General features: G+C 38.8%; 1 protein-coding gene across 1 annotated transcript; it reads left to right on the forward strand.

Moving 5' to 3' along the window:
• The first annotated feature begins 2,312 nt into the window (after positions 1–2,312).
• Positions 2,313–13,677, forward strand: si:ch211-168d23.3 (BRD4-interacting chromatin-remodeling complex-associated protein). Its single transcript, XM_056255818.1, has 14 exons — positions 2,313–2,579; positions 3,883–4,020; positions 4,309–4,354; positions 4,501–4,543; positions 4,824–4,889; positions 5,947–7,383; positions 7,563–7,793; positions 7,935–8,268; positions 8,985–9,091; positions 9,177–9,268; positions 11,977–12,125; positions 12,234–12,328; positions 12,416–12,518; positions 12,891–13,677. Exons 3-14 carry the CDS (start codon positions 4,314–4,316, stop codon positions 13,598–13,600), a joined length of 3,408 nt encoding a protein of 1,135 aa, XP_056111793.1. The 5' UTR covers positions 2,313–2,579; positions 3,883–4,020; positions 4,309–4,313; the 3' UTR covers positions 13,601–13,677.
• The last annotated feature ends 2,411 nt before the right edge of the window (positions 13,678–16,088 follow it).

Genomic DNA, 16,088 nt, shown 5'->3' on the forward strand with positions numbered 1-16,088 from the left:
GTGTGCCTTCCATTCCCAGAATGGCTGATCTGCCAGCTTCCAGACTTCGTCGGTATAAGCTTCCCTTTTGGTCTACAGGTATGGATTGTTTTGGACCTTTAACCATCAAAGTAGGTCGTTGACATGTAGAGGTGGGGCATTATCTTTAAATGCCAGACAACATAGTGTCTTCATTTGTAACTACTTTCTGTTATGGATACTGACAGTTACCTTCTGGCCCTTCGAAGATGTGTAGCTCGTAGAGGTCGACCCTATGAAATATTGTCTGATCAAGGGACTAATTTCAAGGGAGGAGAAAGAGAACTCCGGGAAGCATTTTCTCAGCTTAGTGTCTCTCTTCAGGAGATGATTGCCCAACAGCAAATTAAATTCTCATTCAATCCACCATATTCTCCCCATTTGGAGGTACTTGGGAGAGAGAGCTACGATCTGTTAATACAGCATTACGAGTAATTTTGGGAACACAAGTAGTCTCAGAGTATACAGTGTATACAGTGCTTGTTGAAATTGTGGAGTTGCTAAACTCAAAACCCTATCGGCTATCTGTCTTCAAATATTTCAGATATTCCCTGATCCCATCACCCCAAATAACCTAATGATGGAGCGGCGAGATACATCTCTCCCACAAGTGATGTATGCAGATTCAGAACTACTTACCCATAGAAAGTGGAGACACAGTCAAGTTCTAGCGGATCGATTCTGTGCCAGTTTTTCTTAAAGATTATCTTCCAAGTCTTCAGACTCGTCAAAAGTGGATACTTGATGGTAATCCTATTGCTCCTTCTACCATACTAGACAATGTAAGTTCCTTTTGCTTGTTTGTTTGATATGTTTGATATTTTGCATACATTGAATTTTAGTTTGTTCTGTTTCTTTGATCCTACATAATTATTGGTGATTACAGATGTATGTTTTAAAACATGCTAATGTGTTTGTATTGAATTGATTGGTCGACAGAGAATTGTCACTTGCACGTGCTACAAGGGGAATGACAACACCAGAGGCGCCATTTTTTTTAATAAACAGTTGAAACACAATACAAAAACAGGTCTTTATTTAGTTATCTCATTTTTGAGTTATCTCATTTTCATTGACTAACATTTTGACAAAAAAAATTCATCACAATGGAGTGTAATCTGTATTCATTGATAATGTATTTAATGCTGTGCCTAAAGTTTCATTAGACAGACAATAGTCAGGATAATGCACTTTATCTCTCTTTTTGTATTGCACACAATAATTTGTGATTACCATTGTCATTTTTATGAGTCAAAAGGGTAGTAAATATTTTATTTTAATATATATTCATTAAGTGAATTAAGGATTAAGTGACTCACAACATTTATGAATTTGTATATTCTTGTTTAAGCTTTACCTGTCCAGTCAAATTATAATTTGTCTTTGTCGTCTTTTTTTCTTTTTCCTCATTGTCGTTGTTCTGTTTGTTCTGTGAAAAAGCAAAAACACCATGATTGTGTAAAAAAAAATTATTCATCAACGAAATTAATTGCTCAACACTGAACAAAATCTCCGGATTCTGACTAACACTTCTGATTGGCCATTGCGTTCAAGAAATCAACAGATGTGTCTGTGATTGGCTACATTGCTCAACACTGCCAAAGCACGTTGTAAATAGAAACATTTGACGTTCTCCAGAGCTAAAACACAAATACGCACTAGAGAGTTTAGAGTTTAGTAGAGTTCTATTATTACAGCTTCAGCTGAGGGTGTTCTTGCACCCCCGTGGAACCAGGCCTGACCGAACCAAGAGACTCTGGCTCATGACAATTAGACAATTAGACTTAATAAACAAAAATATTTGTTACCACCTAATGCAAAAAAATTTTCTCAGCATTTACTAAGCACTGGCAAACATGGACCTCTTGAACTTCCTTGCCTTTAAGGATCGACCTTTAAACGGATGCCTGGTGTGATCCTCCTTGTGACAGCTTGGGTCTCTATCACACATATTTTTTGGGGGGAAATATGAAATATCTAAATTAAAACATAATCTATTTAACAACATTCCTGTTTCTGTAAAATTACAAAATGTAACAGCCTGCCTTTATGAAAAATGCTAAATACTTTCAATACTTCAATAAGTCAAACTTTCCTTTAAAATCTCAGTGGTTTTGTTGTTCTCACTTGTTTATATATATCTATTTTTTTTATTTACAAAATATGATAATATTAGGATTTTTGTTTGAAGGACAGAATTAATAAAAAACATTACTATTTAAGACAGTCTTTGACACTAAACATAAAATACTACAGCTAGAGAACATGTATTAGTCTCTGAAGCAAATCTCAACAAGATGTGGCAAAGTCAAGATTATGTGCAATGCGTGAAAGTGCCTCATCATGTGTGTGTAAAGAGATGCGCGCTTCAGTGAAATCCATTCTTTCGGCTCGAGTGTGTTTCAGACTGAAGAGCAACACATGCACACGCGCTTTCTTCCACCTCTGTGTTTGTCACCCACCCGCACGAGCCCGTCTCCCCCTCCTCATTTAGCGTGTGAGTAGGAATGGATGGCGCACAGGGCCCTCTGAAAGGACAATAATAAAGCACAAAGACGCTGGTGAGTTCTTCTCCTTCTTCCTCTGCGAAATGCCGCATTAGGAAACGCGCGTTATAGCGCGGCACGAGATGTGATGATGGGATACATGTGCAGCTGCGCGTTCACATGAAGAGCTTTTGTGTCCTCATCACCGTCTCGAACAGCATCCCTTTAAACCTCAAGTGTTTCCTTCTCGGACGCAAACGCTAATACTTGCTCTGATTTTGGGGCATGATAGACGGATAATGTGTGAGTCATTGCTAAAACAGGCTATAATGCTGTAATTTTTAATATTACAGTCAGTGTGTGCTGCGTTAATGAAATGCGGATGCAGGTAAAGAAAAATAAGAAAGTGTCTTTGCAGGAGATCTAGGTGCTTGGACCTCCGCTAAAAAAGTCAAGAGAAAGAGATATAGGGGAATTTTCGGTCAAAGCAAACAAACGGATACTGAACCTATAAGGCATGTGGTTCATGATGTCCATGCGATGTAGCCTATATTAAATCTTCTGACATTTTATTTTAGACATTACAAAACTAACATTATACAGTAGGCTACATTATGCATTAGCATTTTTTTTTATGTGAAGTTATATTATTGCTGCCTAGCCTGTATGAGATGAATTGTAAACAGTGTAGGCTATATGTGTGTAGTTTGGTCATTCCTACAGTCCATACTTCCAATCTGTGATTTCTACAAAGCCTAATTCCTTTGAAACACACAATGAATTATTGTAATCTTTGTATTTTCATCAATCAACAGATATTGAAAACTGATAGAAAAGTAATATTTGGCGTTTTAATATAATATTTTACAAATGTTATAATATTTTATAAATTAACAGTGAAATGTGGCGTTTATTGTTAATAAAATAACACTGAATAACTTAAATAACACTGAATCGTGGACTTTAAAGATATTCTAGGAAAGTGAACCAAGTAAAATGTAACATCCAAGCCTGTTTTTTCTTGTTTGGTATTTGCGTTATTATAAATAGGCTTTACTCTTTTTAACCAGCCAATTTCTATTCATAACTGAATTTAACATTATTTACAATTTAACATTATTAATGACTTAAAAAGCACCAAATTGTACAAATAACTCTAATCTGATCTTAATCAGTTATAATCAATAAATAAACAACCCCTAATTGAGATGTCTACATTTTGTAGGCTATTTGACCAAAAATGTACAGAACAGTGAAATTGTAAAATTTCATTGTAAAAAAACATGTTTGCCAGTTTTCAGTCAAGGCATTTCATTTCAGCATCCAGACTTGCAAGGACTATAATAGCATTCTGTACACCCCATGTTTACTTTCTCAGATCCTGAAGACTCGATGTCCCAGCTGAGAAGCATATGTCCAAATGTCTGGTTTTCTCACAGCCAGTCCCTGAAATCCAGTCAATGAAGTCCCTACACACTCTCTCTCCCTGCTCTGAATGGAGCCACTCTAATAAGAGGTTAGGTTGCTTCACAAACCTATAGATTATTACACAATTGCATGGTTTTATCTCATTTAATACATTGAGAAAGAGATTTACTAGAGATTTGGCACCAAGCAAAGAAAATCTAAAATAGCGTATTTGTTAAATGAGTTAATTTATATAGTTCATTAAGTTCTATATCACACTACTGACATATTAGATTGAATATCAAGGGATGCATGCATATTTTATCCATACAAAATTGAATCTGTTCGAAATTTTCTTATAGTTTTGTAATTCCAATCTACCTTTCTTCTTAATTAGTTGAAATGGAGGATGAAGATGGTACTTGTTTATTTGATGTTTTGTGGTAAGTGTTACATCTAGTAAATTGAATTTTCTCAGTTTGTATGTATTTTATTTAAAGCAAAAAACAAAAACAAAAAAACATTCACATCGGAAGAGTTGCAAGATATTTTGCTCATGTTAACTACTAAATGTTTTGCTTTGAAACAGTGACCCTCAAGCCCTGAATGATTTTCTTCATGGGACAAACGAGGTATGAAGGGATTGTAATATTACTGTGTGGCTGTAATCTTTAAAGTTAGTAACATAAGTGACTACCTGTTACAGTACTTTCTCCAAAACTTGTTTCAGTTGTGGTAATTTGGAAACCTTTCCACACTTATAAGGTCATATGTAGGGAGATCTCACATGAAGAACTGAGAAGGACCTTAACAAGAGAAACTCTTGTGTTTGTATACATTTTGTGAGCAAATAAAAGGTCTAAAAAATACTCCAGGTAATTAACTGTCCCCCCTTCCCTTCTGTTCAAACAGCTGCCAAGTGGAGACTTACTCCTTAATTCATCCTCTGGAGAGCCATCACTCTTCACAGACACTCCAGTGAGTCTAGACCTTTCTCCCCATGGAAGAGGCAATTATGTGACCCGTGCTGGCAAATTGAGTCGCAATGAGCAAATTTTAGTTATTAGTTTTAGTTATTGTTATTTTCTCTATTCTATACATTCCCTATCCTATTAAAAACCTTCAAAATTATGTATGATTTGTTGGAATCAGACAAAAAAAAAATGCCTGAGCTAAACCTGTTTGAAGTCGATGGAGTCAGCAAATTCAATTTAGTGAAAAATCGAGTTAAAGTTTTCTGAAGGCTCCAAAACAAAATCACCTAGTAACCATACCTTAAAATCCCTGGTAAGACCATCAAATTTGGCACACACCAAGTCAAAACTAAATATCTATAGGATATATATATATATATATATATATCTATACATATTCAATTCAATCCCAGGATACCAAAAATGTTTGATTAACATTTATTTATTCATTTTAACATTTTATTTAACAGACAGTCAATATATTCAGACCTACTTCACCACATAGATGTAATGTTACACATCAGATGATTTTCCCCAATAGTTTCCCCAACATAAGAGATAATGTTTGCGTGAATACTCGCCAAGACAGATATTTTGAAATACTGTAATTTTGTTAAAGTATGTGCATAACAGGATTGTGCGCTGTCTGAAGCGTCTTTGTGCACACTCTTCAGCTCTGTCAGTCAGCGCGAGTAAGATCGTTTTGTTTACATCAGCATAAGTTCGAAAATCACATTTCAATGGTTCAGACTCATGCCATCGAGAATTTGCTATGTATATTGACAAAGTTGGAATACTGCTTTACAACGATACCAAACTTGTGCGCAAGGGGAAGCGTGAGAAGCGAGCAGAGAAAAACTGAATTTTTCAGCCCGTGCGCCAGCATGGGTCACATATAGATTTGTTTCTGCTGGGATCTCCCAGAACTCAGTATTGCATGTCTGTCTAACAAAATCCACTTTTTATCATCAAAGGAATTGATATTTGAATTTAAGCTTTATAATAGTGTTTGTGTTTCTAGCGGACATTTTACATAATTGTTGTGAACTTTTGTTCTGCAGAGTCCTGCATCTCTGTTAGCAGATGATGCAAGTTCTCAGGACACTCCTGTCTCTGGCTGTGTAGATCTGTCCTTTCTGGAGGAGGCGCTGCTTGCATCACCGGTATCATCTTTAGGAAGTGGAGGTCCAGAAGAGACACAAGACCACTTAGTGGAACAGCTGAAAGAGTCAGAAGAGATCTGTGACATTCTCCAGCAGAGTCTCCAAGAGGCAGACATCACTGAGGACACTCTTGCATTAGAGGCAGGACTTGCCCAGACAGCAGAGACTCTCCAGCTTGGTTTGTCTGATGCATCCCTTCCTTTGCCTACAACACCATATTTCTCCAAACCATTGACCATGCCTGGCTTAATCTCTTTACCAAAGGACACACAAACAGCAGTGGAGCCTCCTCAGCCATCTTTGTTAGCTGTTGGTCCAGGCTGCCCCTCACTCAAGCCTCCAGGAACCCAGTTAATGAGTCTACTTCCTGGGAATGTCTTCCCCACACCTCCACTCAAGGCATCCTTTTCTATTAATTCAGCACAAAGGACCAGCATGATTACCCAAAAGACCCTGCCAAGCCTCACAAGCTGCCAGATGTTGGCCTCTACCGTTAAAACAATTACTCCATCAGTGGTCATGTTACAAAAAACTCCTCTACCCATTCAGCCCAAGTTAGCTGTCAACATCCAGCCCAGGCTTGTACAGATCAGTCCCAGGCCATCAGGACAAAAAGCATTGCCAGGATTTGCCTTTATCTCAGCAAATACAACACAGAGTGTCTTGCTATCCCCTTCTGTTGGCTCAAAGCAGTCCTTGCAAGCACAGTCCGCACCAAGTGTTAGCAAACCTGTTAGCTTTAATTTGGTTGGTCAGGGAGGCCCCATTGTCATTCAGCCCCAAGATCCTTTTCAGGGTCAGAGACAATTCTTTCTGCCCAGCCAAACACCTGCAACCATGACCCAGTCTACCAGCATTTCAAGGTGTCTTCTTAGTACACCAAGCAATCAGATGTCTAACAAACCCAACGTTGACAGTTCTCAAATTGTGACTATACAGCCAAGACAAATAAACTTCAGCCCTATTTTCACCTCTCCAACTGGACAATTCACCCTCAAACATGGGGCACTTCTATCAGGGTCTTTACCGATTCGGCCAACACCTCCTACAGTCTTCCAGATGCCAACACAGCTAGCAGGGACCTATGCACCTCAAGTGCAGGTACAGCATGATGCTGTTGTTCAAAACACAGTCAGAAACCAGATCAGATTGATTAATAATGTTAATATGCTCCTTCCTGACATGACCACCACACCAATAGGGAATGGTGAGTCAGTGATACAAAGAGCTCTGGTAGGGAGACCTGAGGGGAAGGTGAGTCTTACACAGAATTCAGTGCTTCTCTCGCCTGAGAAAACATCAGAAGATGAGGAGAAAGTCAACGAATTGCTTCAAGTGAGTTCATTTGTGACATTTTCTGTTGTAATGTTACGAATGTCTTCGAACAGTAAATATTATAACAATTAAATAACCATTTAAATGTTATTACATTTTGAAAACATGGTTGCATATTACAATATATTTGGGGCTCAATATGTTTGTTCACAGCTTTTTTTAAAAACTTGATTTGGCAGGAGAGCAGATTGCCTCCTCAAGCTTCAGTGGAAGCACCTATTGTGGAGATTCACTTTCATCCCTCTCCAGTATCAACTCTACTACAGTCAAAACCAGATGTTAGTTGTACCCCAGAGCCAGTTCTGTCATTACCCCCACAACTGATCACCCAAACAGAAGAGCAACAATTTACTGAAGGAGAGCATAATCCATTGTATCACAATCAGGGATCAATACATCTTCCTCAACAGGTACATTTAATTGTGCTCTGTCATAGGTTCTCAAGAATTTTGTGTAATTACATTCAAAGACAGAAATGAAAATGCTGCCGCATATTAGAAAAGTATTTCATACCTCTTCAGTAAGTACACAATATACTTCTTTTCCTGCAGGATCCACTTAAACCGTCAGCCACCCAAGAGACCTTAGCTACAACTCTGCTTGTGCAAATGGACAACATCTCTACTGCCACAGGTGAAACTGAGGATTCACTTACACCTTTGACTGCATCTGACACCTTTTCTGCATCATGTGAGAGTAAAGAGATTCCTTTGGCAGTGTACCATGCCTCAGAGCACAGTGACATTCTACTGCAATCTCCTACTGTAAAGACCACAAGCACAGACTCCATGATAGGCTCAACACCCCCAGCCTCAGATGAGCTGGATTCCTTCATGTCGATTGCTCTTTGTGCTGAACCCAAGTGCCAGGAGGGACCTGTAAAAAGTAAGCCTTCCTTTTTGCCTTAGAAAAGTTGTATCAAAGGCAGTTTAACTAATTCATGATTTACCTGAGCTCAGAGGAACCAGAGAGTCTTTGTTTGCAAGCAGTGACCACAAAATCAACACTCATGTCATGTGAATGTGCAAAAAAGTTTTAATTAAATCACGAACACATAACTAGTCTAAACAAACACATAGACATTCAAGCATACACTGGTAAAATGGAAAGGGAATGAATGAAACAGAAACAGGGGAATGAAGCTATGGAAACGAAAAAGTCAGTTAACCACCTGAACAAAACCATCAGTTTCTTAATTTAAAGCATCTTGGTAACAAGGGGTCTACAACTTATTCTAAACCTCTATATAGTTAGTTAAATGTACGATACTTGCTTTGCCTTAGCCGTTGAATGAGTGTCTGAATGCAGTTTGGATGAAAGTGTTTATGGTTCAATTGTTTGATGGTGTTGAAGTTGCAATCAGGTTCTTCTGGATTGAGCGAAGAATTACGAACTTCAGCTATGTTAGTCTAACTCTGTTGTTATCGGGAGCGTCCTTTCTGGAAAGGATGGCTTGCCCCTCTCTTTGCTCCGGGGCAAAGTGAGGTCCCGCTACAGTACATGAATATTGAATATATTACAATTAATATTATCACTGTAGCTGTGGAAGAACAACTAAACAGTCTAAATTGAACATTAAATTGATACCTCTTCCTTATTAGAGACCAACAGTGGAATAATCTCTTTGGACCAGCATGACTTACGGGAGATGGTATACCTGCATTCCCAGGACAAAGAGACCTACTCAGCACTTCAGAAGAAGGTCAAGGTGCAAAAATAATAAATAAAATGTGAAGTCTTCAAGAGATCAGTCTAGATTTAAGGGAGATGTTATTTCAAAGTAATTCGGAAAGTATTCTTTTATTAATATGCATTTTGTGTCACAGACACCAATTGAATGCAGTGCGAAGGAGGAGAAACTGACACTAGCAAAGAGGCAACACATGTAAGTAACATAATTGCTCAGTTCCATTCTAATTCTATGTAGACCTCACCATGGATTAAAAAAGATGTAAGGTTCCTTGCATAGCCCGATTCCCGAACAGACAATTCCTGCATTGATTACAGCTTCAGACAGTACAGCTTCAGTAAGCAGTGTCATTGTGTCTGACCAGACACAGGGAAACAACAATGAGAATAATTTTCAAGGCAACAAACTTACCTTAGGTCAGGGATGCCCAATTCTCTTCCCAGAGAGCTACCTTGCTGCTGAGTTCAATTCCAACCCTGCTCCAACACACCTTTGTGTAATTATCAATTGTTCCTGAAGATCCAACTTAACTGCAAATCTTTAGTAGCAGCAGTGAACCCTTCTGCCCTAGGTACAAAAGCAGGTTTGGGTTGCAATGTAAACCTTTTGCACCCAGTCACAGTGGGTGAACCTGTTGTGGCAAAAAATCATTAACCAACCAATATCACTGCGTAAGAGACATTCTGAGACAGTCTTTTAAAATGATTTATTCTTGAAAGAATAGGTTCAGTCTGACACACAGAAGTTACGCTGTGCATGAGAGTGACACCCAACAGGAAGACATGAGACAGCCTGTATACTCTTTTCAAGGTTCCTCTTCACCCGCTGTACCTTTCACCCACCCAGATAAGGTCCTTACTGCTGTTCAGTCTCTACTTAAAGACACAAACTGGTACTGAAATAAACTGGCCAAAACTGGCTGTCCCTAAGGTCAGTTGTTCTGTCCCATATGTTCCTGAAACGTCACGCACAAGCACACATATATTTTACACATTGAATAGGTTCTCTCTCTCTTATGATATCTGTTAGGGATCAATGACTATTAAAATTTCCACAACAGTTCACAGTTGGGGTTGCCCACTTGTTTTTCAGAGGTCAAAACAAGTCTTTCAAAGAAAGGTCTGTCTGACCAAAACAAAACAAGTGCATCTCAACACAAAGGCACTTTGATTTCTGCCAGTTAGGTGAGCAGTGGACAATACATGTTTGTATATGAGACTTGGGACAGGGGTGTCCAATCCTGGTCTTGGAGGGCCAACACCCTGCAGAGTTTAGCTTCAACTTGTCCCAAAATACCTGCCTGGAATTTTTTAGTAATCCTGAAGGACTTTACTTTGGTTCAGGTGTTTAATTGGGTTTAGACAAACTCTACAGGACAGTGGCCCTCCAGGAGCAGGATTGGACACCCTAGTAGTACCTTCCCCAAATCTGACTTGCCTTGTGAGAGTCTCCAATACCTATACAAATTGTTTCCCCTAGAGCAGGGCTGCAAAATTCAGTTTCTGGATGGCCACAGTCCTGCAGATTTTAGGTTCAACCCAAACCAAACACACCTGAGCCAACTAATCAAGTCCCTCAGAATTACTTGAAAACTACAGGTAGATCTATTGAAGCCGGGTGGGAACTAAACTCTGCATGACTGTGGAGCTAAAAACACTTCAGTTTCAGTAACAGTTTGAATAACTACTTTTTGTTCTTTTCACTCAAATGTAGTTTATCTAAAGTAATTTGCGTATGCAGATATTCTGAGACTGTAATGTGTCAGTATGGTTAGAACTACTTTGATAATATAGGATGTTAAGTCCATATGGCACCATGAGAATCTTGTACACTTTTCTTTGAAATGAAATTTGGAGACATTGTCTATAAGCAGCATAAATACTATAAAATAAAACAGATTTGGAGATTGAATAAGGAAAAGTGGTTAAAGCTCGGGGCTGAAAACCAGAAGGTTGACATTGCAATCCTTGCAATGAACCATTACTATTGTGTTTATTCAAACGTGATTCTCGCTGTAAAAAGTATACTTTAAGTCACTGTATCTGCTAAATGACTGTTCTTCTACTTACATACTGCATGGATTAGCCCTTGATGGCCAGAACAACCTGATTTTGACTACACATGCAGACAGTGAGGGTAGAAGCTACTTGCTAGGAGGCAGATTAGAGCAGTGTTTCCCAACTGTGTTCCTGGATGCACTCCAACAGTGCACATATTGTATGACTTTTCTTGACCTGTTAATTTTAGGCATTGACTTCGCTACTAATGAGCTGATGAATTGAATCAAATGCATTTGATTAGGAAGAGTTAGGAAATGTGTACGGTTGGTGTGCTTATGGGAACAGGGTTAAGAATCACTGGATTAGAGGGAAATCTCTTTTCATCATAAAAAAGCTCTTTTGTCACCAGGGTCCCACAGAGAAGCTGACCATTGAATATTGAGCTCATCTACATACTCCAATAAGATTGTCTCATCAGTTTGAATGCTAGCCGGCCTGAATGTCTTTTTTGGGAAGGATAGCTTTACCATCATCCTTATTGTTCATGCTGCAGAGGAGGAGTGCAAGCATCTCAACCTTCTCTTGGTCAGCTTCCACTTCATTAATGTGAACAACAAGCAGATGCATTCTACCTTAGTAATATTATGACAACCAGTTAGTTCCCATGGCTAAGAGTTTAGGTAAATTTGTATAAAGGTAAGAATTCACTAACAGTGGAGTAAGAGTAAGATATGCCATTCTTTTGCCTTGTCCAAGACACCATAGTGAGATACCTAACAAATGTTTGAAAGACAAAAAGAATAATAATGGAAGTCATCCACAAAGTCACAATAACTAATTGTTACAATAGAAACAATACATGTTAAATACATAAAAATACTTTGTGTATTTTGTTATTTTCAGGGTCAAACAGCAGCTATTTTTGGACCACAGTGCTGTTCTCAGTCCAAACACTTTGGCTCCATTTGTTTCAGTGGAGGATGCTGTCAGACATTTGCTGCCCTACCATACTTTTGCTAGAGCTCTACCCAGCCAGACTGACTTTATCTCAGGTTCGACTTCTATAAAGAAGTTTGAATTTGATTTTACAAAATTGTTGTCCTGTGATGGGCCCCACTGTAAACAAAACTTTATGAAAGTGTCTGTCATTCTTTGTGCAGTGGACAAGCAGTTTGAGTGTTTTTCAGTTGTTCTGTTGAAACGAACCAAAGACATGCTAAACAAGTACAGGCAACTACTCCTGGCTGAATCTGAGGTAACAGATGGCTTTTTGAAACGCTGAATATTTTGTTTTTTGGGAATATAAGAGGTGGCAGGTCTGAGTTGTTATTGCTTTCATTAGCAGGACAGCCCATCGGCAGAGATGGTGATGCTAGAGCGTTTGTTTCTGCAGTCAGAGAGACTTTCGCTGGGGGAGGATAAACGACGAGCCAGAAGAGATCCAGGTATAAATGCACAATATTCTTTCGTGTGACTCTTTCTCACTAGTTTCTTTTCATTGATATGCTCATGCAATTCTATGAAGCAGGATCCCTCAAATCTGTCCCTAGAGGGCCACTGCCTTGCAGTTTCACTCAAACACTGATCAAACTCACCTACCTGTAATTTTCTGGTAAATCTGAAAACCTCGATTAGCTTGCTCAGGTGTCTTTAATTAGAGTTGGAGCTAAACTTTGCAGGGCAGTGGCCCTCTAGAATCGGATTTGAGGAACTCTGCTGTAACGTGGACAGAGGTATTACAATTACAGCCACAGATTACCTGCACTCTGACCAGAAATAGTGAAATGTGAACAGGTTTCATTATTTTGGTGGTTCAGCAGAGTCCTTCCTGATGTCAAGGCCTAAGAACTCATCGCAGCACAGTCAAGTGTTATCTGTCCAGACTGGTCTTTCCGGTTGTCCTCCATCTCCACCATCGTGGACCTTGCAATCTGACAGACCTCCTGGCCTCAAGACATATCGCTCCAGCAGCAGAGGAGCACTACGCCTCACTATCAAACATGAGTCAGGATCCCGTAAAGTCATCCACAACTCTGCATGTGATGCCTCGAACGCCATCTCTGGGTATAAACGAAACTACAGCGGGCAGTTAACTAGGGGAGGCACCATGCAGGGGAAAGATGAATCCCTCAAGCCTCCTTTCTCAAATGTCGAAGAGAACAAAAATGATCTAAACAAGCTGAAATTACACCCTGACATGGAAACAATTAGGACAGGTAGCGATTCACAGAACCACTCTGAATCTGTGGCCATAGCAGATTATGTAGCTTCAAGGGTGCAAGGCTTACTTCCAGAGCAGTGCACTCCAGTGCTTAAAAGGAACAGGCTGGTTGCTTCGGCAGCAGAGTCTCCAAGTTTGCCTACACTAGTAGAGGAAGGGGAACTGAGTGAACACCTGCAAAGTGCTATAGACAGCATCCTGGAGCTGCAAAGGTTGCAGGGTTCTGCAATAGGGGTTAAACCCAAGATTCAACAGCCTCATGCACTGGATCAGGCAATTAGCAGCATGCTAGAAGGACAACTATAAGAGGGAGAGGAAAGAAGCGGAAGATGAACAGAAAAGCTTCAGGATTTACCAATCATTTGCTAGAAACATAGCGATAGCACATTTTACAGTCCTGCTCCCCATTTACATTCTATGTACTTATTATAGTTATTACTATAACTGGGTAATAACTAGGTAATAACCCTGAACCTACGTCATGTACTTACCTTATATTACCCAGTACTTTCTTAGGTAAATACACTGTAAATACATGTAAGTGCACATGCTGTAAAATAAAGTGAAACCAATATAGCTTATACATCTTGCAATCCACATCCAGCAGAGACTAATTTTATTTGCTGTTCCTGAGCAAGAAATCCTATTTATTATTATTTATTGTGCAAATAGAGTGAATAGAATCTGGGAAGTTTTTTGGAACCTTTTTTGTGGAGATACATTACAGTAATTTATAGCCTTCTATCAGTTTAAGGCAAGATAAAAACAAAAGTGCAGTTTGGCTGTTTGTACATGCCATTTTAATGTGAATGTGTCTATAAGACTATTCCTCATTTGATGGGGACTTGGGTCTGTTTGACGTTTGGTTATTTTGAATGCTCCTTACCTAAACTCTGGAGCTCCCAAAGAACCAAACCAGAGTACACTTGAAAAGGCAGCTTGGTGTGCCGGTCATGTAGGATTTATTTGGCCCAACAGCCTTAACCTGTGAAAACTGCCTTGTACAGCAAATGTGAGAATGTATCAAGGCGAAATGCTTGGTCCGAACTGGTTCAGAAAACACCAGCCGGATGTACTGATGTCAAGTAGACTTTCACACTAGAGTTCAGTGCACCATTAACTCAGTGGCCACGTGTTGTATGCCCAGACAGGACAGAATGTGTAGCTTCCAGCTTGTTTACCCCCAAAGAAAATATCCTGCATTTCATTCTGAAATCACCAGCTGAAATCACCAGATGTAAGAAATTCATTATCCCTAACCACAGACTGAAAATGTAAAGCATAACAGGACCTCCACGGGGCAAATGGCAGATATAATGTATGCCTTATTCCAGGGGTGTCCAAACCTGTTCCTGAAGGGCCACTGTCCTGTAGAGGCAAGTATTTTGGAGCTAAAATCTGTAGGACGTTAGCCCTCCAGGTGCAGGATTGAACATCATCGTCTTATTCTGTCACTGAAATGATCTGTACTATTCCTATTGTGGTCTAAGTCAAGAAGATATATAGATGCAAAAGCAATAAGTAGCAGAGGGTTGTTAAAATGTGGTTGTGCCTCAATCAAAAAACTAAACTCTTATGGATTTCATTGTTCTAAATAATTCAGCTGTATGAAAAGAACACTGCTGATATTCAACAACGCACTTAATTTAGTTGGAATACAGACCGTGTTTAATAGTTTTAACTGCAGTTCACCAAAGCCTAAAGCAGTAACTATAGACACCCAGACAGTGACAAATATTATATTGGATTACATTATTGTTAATGTATTATTTTTCGACAATCTACTACGTCATGCTCACCTTACACCAGCGACGATTACTTCCTAATTGGATAATGGAGTAGTATAGTGAAGCATTTTAAAATAAGTGTTTGTTTGTCATGTTAGTTGTGCCACTTGATGTCATTAATAATATTGTTCTCAAGTTGTGTGTTCATGTCTTATGAGACAGGAAAGACTTTAAATGTTTATGTATTGCTTATCTGACAAATGCTATGCACTACTCTTACAGAAAACTTGGCCACCAAACTAAATACTGTGACTGGCCCTAAATGTGACGACGATGTTTGTAACATACCCCATTTTGTTTGATTTCAACTTTTGTGTACTATTACTGTGAAACATAGAATATTTGACACGGATCCAAAACTGTCATTTGACAAACAGATTGTTCTGATGCCACAATCGAAGAGGCCTTAAAGCTGCTGTTCCAGAATCACTAGATGAGTCACTACTGATGTTGACCCCCATTTTAGACCCAATATCACTGAAGTGACCAAAACAAAGCTTTTTTTTTTTTTTTTTTTTTACGTTTCTACAGATTATTTATTAAATCTTGATTTTCTAAGTAATAAACAGTAAAACTGTACGAGTGTTGGACTGTTTTTTTTTTTTTTTTTTTTTTTTACGTTTCTACAGATTATTTATTAAATCTTGATTTTCTAAGTAATAAACAGTAAAACTGTACGAGTGTTGGACTGTTTTATGTGCTGCGATCATTCAGGATGTGAAAGAGAAGTATATTACACATCATCTACAAAGTAAACAAAAACTGACAACCACTACCCAACTCATCCAGTCTTAAGATTTGAAATTTTTATTTTTTTTATTGAAATTAAGGAAACACAGCACCTTTTAATAGGTTACATATGGACAAATGTAAATAAAAAGCTGTAGTGTTTCTTAAGCTAAATTATAAATGTTAGGCTCAGACGTCAGTTTCCTTGATTTGGCCATTTATATGCGTTGCCATCCATGGAGCTGAATCTCTCTGGCTGTAACTGCAAATACAACACA

This window comes from Rhinichthys klamathensis, unplaced genomic scaffold (genome assembly GCF_029890125.1).
Source record: "Rhinichthys klamathensis goyatoka isolate OS25496 unplaced genomic scaffold, OSU_Roscu_1.1 h1tg000123l_1, whole genome shotgun sequence".
Classification (NCBI taxonomy): domain Eukaryota; kingdom Metazoa; phylum Chordata; class Actinopteri; order Cypriniformes; family Leuciscidae; genus Rhinichthys; species Rhinichthys klamathensis.